Source organism: Nansenia antarctica (assembly GCF_963989245.1).
Source record: "Nansenia antarctica genome assembly, chromosome: 7".
Lineage (NCBI taxonomy): Eukaryota > Metazoa > Chordata > Actinopteri > Argentiniformes > Microstomatidae > Nansenia > Nansenia antarctica.
Window position 1 is genome coordinate 3059245 of NC_137677.1, and position 7500 is coordinate 3066744.

General features: G+C 45.3%; 2 protein-coding genes across 2 annotated transcripts in view; one reads left to right on the forward strand and one right to left on the reverse strand.

The window, feature by feature from the left end:
• Positions 1 to 7500, reverse strand: part of cp (ceruloplasmin) — a 423180-nt gene that overhangs the window by 216461 nt on the left and 199219 nt on the right. The window lies entirely within an intron of this gene.
• Positions 1 to 7500, forward strand: part of dlg1a (discs large MAGUK scaffold protein 1a) — a 165170-nt gene that overhangs the window by 151801 nt on the left and 5869 nt on the right. The window contains 4 exon segments of the mRNA XM_080535992.1: positions 1869 to 1968; positions 3997 to 4038; positions 5801 to 5851; positions 7364 to 7465. Of these exon segments, the coding sequence (XP_080392118.1) occupies positions 1869 to 1968; positions 3997 to 4038; positions 5801 to 5851; positions 7364 to 7465 (295 nt within the window).

The following is a 7500-nucleotide window of genomic DNA, read 5'->3' on the forward strand; positions in this document are numbered from 1 at the left end:
CCGGGTTTGTTTGCGCGAGCCCGACGACGCTGCTAGATCCTGGATATTTTTACCTGATCATCTAGTCTGGTCTGGCGCCTGCGCCGTCTGTTGTTCTTCCTGCACACAGGTAAAAATATCCAGGATCCAGCAGCGTCGTCGCGCTCGCGCAAACAAACCCGGCGAAAGTTTTACTTGCTCCGGACAAGTAAAACGGCGTTAATGTCGAGCCCTGCTAGTGTGCCAGAGGCTAGTTAACAGCATGTCTGAGGACCCTCCACTTCTTGTAGGGACCCTCCTCTTATCTAGCATCAATTCCCACCTGGCCCTAACTCCCAGAGAACACCAGTGCTGCCAATACACTATTGGCACTGTGTTTTTGACACTATCCCATCGCTGAGCTGACCTGTAAAGTTATTGCATGAGTGTGAACAGGCCAACTCGGCTCCACAGTGGATAAGAACACTATAGGGGTGGTTTCTCAGTCCCTAGAGTAAGGGTCTAGTCCCTAGACCAGTGGTTCTCAAACCTCTCCTCTGGGACCACCAGCCGTTCCACATATTTGAACCATAATTGAACCATAATTGCTTTGCACTTGATTAGTTGAATCAGGTGTGCTGGTGGTGGAACAGATCAAATATGTGGAATGGCTGGTGGTCCCCGAGGAGAGGGTTGAGAATCACAGCCCTAGACCAAAGACAACGTTCCATGGAGATTCTCCACATGGATAGAAAGTCTTAAAGAGCAGGCTCCCACCTGTGTCTGCTGGGAAACTATTTACTATAGTGTTCAGAAGTTAACACGGCACCCAAACACGCGCATGACCTTCGGATGACCTCTAGCCAGTGTGCCAAACGCTGAGGTGTCACATACGCTTGGCATTGATGTCAAACTGCCTCCACCACTGATTCCCCATCACTTCTCTCTCCTCCTTTTCTCACGCTCTTCCGTTTCCTCCCTCCTGCAACCTTCTATGCTGTCTCTTATCCTCCCTAACGTTCTCCCTTCTCTTCGGCTTGTGTTCACTGGGCTCTCGGTCATGAAAGAACTAACTGTGTTGCGTAACATGCATGGGAGATAGATGCTCTGTTTATTTCTTAACGGGTCTCTAGAAAGAGTGGTGGACTTCTAACTCTGTTCCACTTGTCTATGGAACTTCTTTTTTGTTTTTTCCTCACTTCACCTTTGACCTTTAAACTTTGACCCAGTCTCACCACTACCCTTCCTGCTTTGCAACTGCACTGCTTTGGTTTTGTCCTTTCTGGTCATTTGTGATTTAGTTGGTCTGTTAATGTCTGATAATGATCATTCCATTTCATTGCCTGTACCGACTCTGTCGCCATCTTTGAATCGTGACGTTAGAATTATATGGTTCTATCTCCATTTTTGGTCAAAATTTTTTTTTTTTTACATAATCTGATCCATTAGGTGTTTATTAATGCCTGTGTGGTGTTATTTTTAAAATGTAGAAATGTTTTAGTTAGTAATTAATCAAATACAAAGGTTCCATCTCACAAAATATAATGGAACGTAAAAACTTTGACGCTCAATATCTCTGAACTACCCTAAACGGAGATTAGAACCTTATAATTCTAAAGCTCACGGAATGTTGAAACACAGCTATACGCAACAGAATCTAACAGACAAAGTTCCAAATTCTAAAAGCCTTGTTAAAGTTCCAGACACATTCCGTCAAAGAAGCTCAGCTATGAGTGATACGTTCTCTGATGGCTACAGAGTCCAGCTCAGAGAGTTCGGGGGCCACTGCGGGTTTATGGGGGGTTTTCTTTTGTTCACACCGATATTAGACAACATCCTTCCTTTCCCGCCCCTTTTTGGTTCTCCCCCCTCCACCCCCCTCCCCTCCCCTCCTCCCTCTCTTCCCCCAGCAGTCATTCAATGACAAGCGTAAAAAGAACCTATTTTCCCGAAAGTTCCCTTTCTACAAGAACAAGGAGCACAGCGAGCAGGAAACCAGCGATGTGGACCGTAAGTAGACGGAGAGAGAGAGAGAGAGAGTACCCCGCGTTCGGGCGCTAAAACCAGCCAGGGCCAGCCTCTCACACCGGATAGGGAACCAGCCGCCAAAACTCGGCCTCAAACTCTGCCGCTAACCCAGTAGGACAGAGGACAGAACCATAGCGTTAGAATTCTAGAATAGAATTCTGTTGTTTCAAAAACAAACAACTTCCAGTGTCTTATTTGACACGGGTGTTAAGTGACAGTTGGCTGTCGTTCAGCATAATGGGTTGAAAGCAGCGTTTGCGGTCGTGTTTGAACGGTTCGAAGCGCATGTCGTGTTCCATGTAATGAGTGTTTCTCTTTTGGTTGTTTCTCCTGTTTTTGCTCTCTGATGTCCTACTATCACAGGATCCCGATGATAAAGGTAAGTCACAAGTTCTACAGCATTCACCTGTCGTCGAAAGGCATTCACAATGATACTGTGTAGCCATACTGTACGTAAACATTCACAGTAACAAGGCATTCACAGTCATCATCGACTTTCACCGTCATACACATATAAGCAATATCACACAAGAGGGAGCGCTGTTATACTGAATATCAGAACGGCTGTGAGTCGTAGGTACGAGGCCGCAGGCAGAGTGATATTCAGTATAACAGCACGACCTCGAGTGTGATATTGCTTTTATACAACAGTTCTACAGCGCCATTTATTAGTTAACAGTAATAAGTGACCAACAGATTATGATTTGTTCGTTTATTTAATCATTTATTTTGGCTCCGTCAACAAAAAATAGTTCCGCAACTGGACTGTTGCCTAGTAACCTGAACACAAACATCTGCAGGCTAGCTACTTTGTATTAACGGTCATTTCGGAGTGATACATATAGTTAAAAGTCCCAGTGCTGTTATACTGGATATCAGCACTCATGGAATGCCTCTTGTCCAATCAAATTACTCGGTCGGAACTAACTGTTGTATAACATGCAGTATTCACAGCCATCGGCGTCCTGTTATAGTCACAGCTGTAGCTGTCTAATGCATTCACAGTTCAATAGTTATTCAATACATCCCTCCCAAGTCATACATTCTATAATGCATTCACAGCCATGCAGCCATCTAATATATCCAGTCATCCGGCTATAGAGACTCATATTACTGATGGGTGAAATGCATTGTGGTCCGACAGTGGTGCACTCTCACTCTGATCGTTATGTGCGGCGTGCTCAAACAACGCTCCACCGTAGAACTAGAAACGACAGGATCTTTACCTGCCGACAGCAGGACAATGCTAACGTCAATGCTAACGTCACCACCGTCCACTGGCCTTTGTTGCCACGGTGCCCACGACATCAATGGTGATTCATTGGTAATTGTCTAGGCTGTGTATCTGCATTGTTCCAAGCTCGAGAGAGTGTGCTGTTGATGTGGCTGGTCTCCCGGTTCCCTGTATTGATTGAACTATTTGTGGAACGTAGAGAAGACATCCATCCACTGGGACTCCTCCCCCCTCCCTCAGAGATGTAGCAGTCGACAGCCCTGTTATGTGTCTGTGTACGGGTGGTGTGTGATTCTCTCGTGTAGGGTTGAAGAGGTTCTGCTCTGACTGTCATCTTGGTGTGGGAGACTTTTCTGTTTAATATGTACGACCTCATTCGGCTGTGTTAAGACCCTTTAGGAATCAGGAGATTATGCTCTTTATGCCGTAACGTCATCTTTCTGTATACCATTTTCGAGGCTTACTTGCCATCGCCGCCATTTGGTAGCATTTCATTTCTGAGAGAAATTAAGATATAGCCTCACCATACAGGAGTATTTTCACCTTCAGTTTCAAAAGGTCCTTAACACTGCCATCTGCTGGTGATCCTGTGTATGTGTGTATCTGTATCCTTGTTTGGTGACCTTTATTTTCCCTCCCTAGATGTGGATCAGTGGGAGGTGTGTGTGTGTGTGTGTGTGTGTGTGTGTGTGTGTGTGTGTGTGTGTGTGTGTGTGTGTGTGCGTGTGTGTGTGTGTGTGTTTATGTGGTGTTGACATTCCCTTTGTTCATTTCAGAGCATGTAACCTCTAATGCCAGCGATAGTGAAAGTAGTTACCGTAAGTCTAGTGCCCCCTCCTCCCTCCCTCTCTCTTTCTATCCCTCCCTCCCTCTCTCTTTCTCTCCCTCCCTCCCTCCCTCTCTATTTCTCTCCCTCCCTCCCTCTCTCCCTCCCTCCCTCCCTCTTTCCCTCCCTCCCTCTCTCTTTCTCTCCCTCCCTCCCTCTCTCTTTCTCTCTCTCCCTCTCTCTCTCTTTCTCTCCCTCCCTCTCTCTTTCTCTCCCTCCCTCCCTCCCTCTCTCTTTCTCTCCCTCCCTCTCTCTCTCCCTCCCTCCCTCTCTCCCTCCCTCCCTCCCTCCGTCGCCCACTGCCTATCTCCTCTACTCTTCGTCTCCTAGTCTCCCTCCGTCATTTCCTACTAGTGTTCTGTATCAGACTGTGTGTGTTTGTGCTGTGTGTGCTCTTAGAATCAGATTTTTTTTTATTTTAGTCCCATAGCTGCCTCTCAGACTACGGTGGCCCCCAAGGACATTTCTCAAAGGCTGTTTCTGTACTTGTGCTTCAATCAAGGGCTACACATATTCTATCTAAAGAACAATCATTACTTCTTGTCTATATGTTACGGTACATGTGGGAATACGGTACATGTGGGAAAACTAGGGTTAGGTGCTAGGGTGCTAGGGTTAGGGGTAGGGGTAGGGTTAGGGTTAGACATGCCAGCATGTACCAAGTCGACGTGGCACCTAACCCTTACCCTAGTTTTCCCACATGTACCGTAACATATATATATTATTCTCTGAGACACAAGGCTCAGTTTATATCATATATGAAAGTTCTAGAATCACCCTTATGATGCATGTGTGTTGGCTTCTTCTGGGTTGATATCATAACTACATAGTGGAGCTTTACTGGTGTGTGTGTGCATGAGCACAGAGGACGCACCGCCGCTATCGTCTGCTAGCCTGCGTGCTTCCTCTCACAGCTTTGTCGTTGTCATGTGCAAAAGTCTTGAATGAAAAGCGAGTCGCCTCATAACCTGGCTGCCTCTAGTCGTGTCAGCTTATCTATGATATGTATGCAGTGCAAATGGAGAGACAAGAGCTACACACACACACACGCACACACACACATAGAGAGACACACACACACACACACACACACACAGACACACACACACACACATAGAGAGACACACACACACACACACACACATAGAGAGACACACACACACACACACATAGAGAGAGACACACACACACACACACACACATAGAGAGACACACACACACACATAGAGACACACACACACAGACACACACACATAGAGACACACACACACACACACACATAGACACACACACACACACATAGAGAGAGAGAGACACACACACACACACACACACACACATAGAGACACACACACACACACACACACAGAGAGAGAGAGAGAGACACACACACACACACACACACATAGAGAGAGAGAGACACACACACACACACACATAGAGACACACACACACACATAGAGACACACACACACACACACACACACACACATAGAGACACACACACACACACACACACACACATAGAGACACACACACACACATAGAGAGAGACACACACACACACACACACACACACATAGAGACACACACACACACATAGAGAGAGAGACACACACACACACACACACACACACACACACACACACAGCATGCTGGCAGCTGGTCCGTGCCATAGGCATTGCTCTACTACTGTGACCACCGCAGCCTCACTGTTGTCTAAATATGGCCGCTTGCTCTCTCCAACCAATCAGGTGGCCAGGAGGAGTACGTCCTGTCCTACGAGCCAGTCACACAGCAGGAAGGTAAGGAAGTACATGACATCATCACTCTGCCCCGTTCTGTAGCTTTGGGATAGGTTCCAACACTAGTGAAATGCATCCTTCCTTGTTTCCCTCCCTCCCCATACTCCCTTCTGTCAGGTAAGCACTGAGTCAACATAACTGGATAGGTGGAAGTGAGGCGTCGTTGCCTAGGCTACGGTAGTTCTCCACCATCTTGTCATGTCAGATCAGTGGTTACGTCCAGGACGAAGGGTGAGAGGGAAATGAAGGATGCATTTTAAAAGTATTCAACCAGAGCCTCTGACAAGTAGACACTTGACCCAGAGCTGTCCTACTCATGTTAACGCCACGTGACGTTAGAGTTATAAGGTTCTATCTGATCCATTAGGTGTTTATTAATGCCTGTGTGGTGTTGTTTTTAAAAATGTTGACATTTTTGAGTTAGTAATTAATAAAAGACAAAGGTTCCATCTCACAAAACATAATGGAATGTAAAAACTTTGACGCTCAATATCTCTGAACTGCCCTAAACGGAGATAGAACCTTATCATTCTAAGCTCACGACCAGTAGAAGGAAGGACTCTAGTCTGAAACATGAGCTGGCTCTTATTTTTTCATTTCACCTTTATTTAATCAGGTACGTCATTGAGTAGGTACTCTTTTAAATTAATGACCTGACCAAAGTTTGACAGAATGAACAGCACTTAAAAATTCATATAAACAAGACATACATATTCACAGCAGACACATAGCTAGTGGGTAACATCATTAAAAACACCAGGGACATAACTGGTAAAATAATTAGGCCCTAACGCCAGCCACGGGGCTGATAACCAGGTCGTTTGCATATCTGATGAAACTGGGGAGGCAGATTTAATTGGTTTGAGTTTGAAGTCCTGTTGAAGTTTGAAGTTCCAGTCAGTAGCAGTAGAGTGTTGGAATGTTCCAGAATGTTCAGAATGGCTCCAGAATGTTCCGGAGCCTGAGATGGAGGGGGGAGTGGGGACAGACAGAGAGAGAGATTATTACCACTGGTAAAGGGTATCCGCGGTGTCTTGAAAAGTATTAAAAGTTGATGAATCAATTTTGGGAAAATCAAGATCCTTAATAAGTATTATCACAAAGTCTTATCACGATTTTATGAGGTCTTGAATTTTGTAGGTATTTTTCTGAATTAGACTCTGTCCAAAGAGTTTGAGTCCTAAAAACTTTTAGTAAAAGTTTGTGAATTTATTAGTTTTATTAAAAAAACTAAGATGAACCGGAAATTCTGTTGTATGATAGTGGTCTAGTAGTCTATTGCAAACTAAAACTGTTAAGTTAAATGTGTCACTGATACAGCTCGAAGTGGTGGTGGTGGGGGTCTGGAAAAATATTGACAAGGTCTTTAAAAAGTCTTAGAAAGGTCTTGAAAATACACCCTGTGGTAGAAGGTGATGCGTTGAGATGTTGTGGCTGCACATTAGACCTACTCCCTCTGCTGGTCACCAGGGGTATTACTTTTAACACCTCCTCTTGTGTCTTTTCATTCAGTGAACTATGCGCGACCTGTCATCATCCTTGGGCCAATGAAAGACCGGATCAACGACGACCTCATCTCAGAGTTTCCTGACAAATTTGGCTCCTGTGTCCCACGTGAGTTAGGAGGACATGTTGAATATTCAATTAAA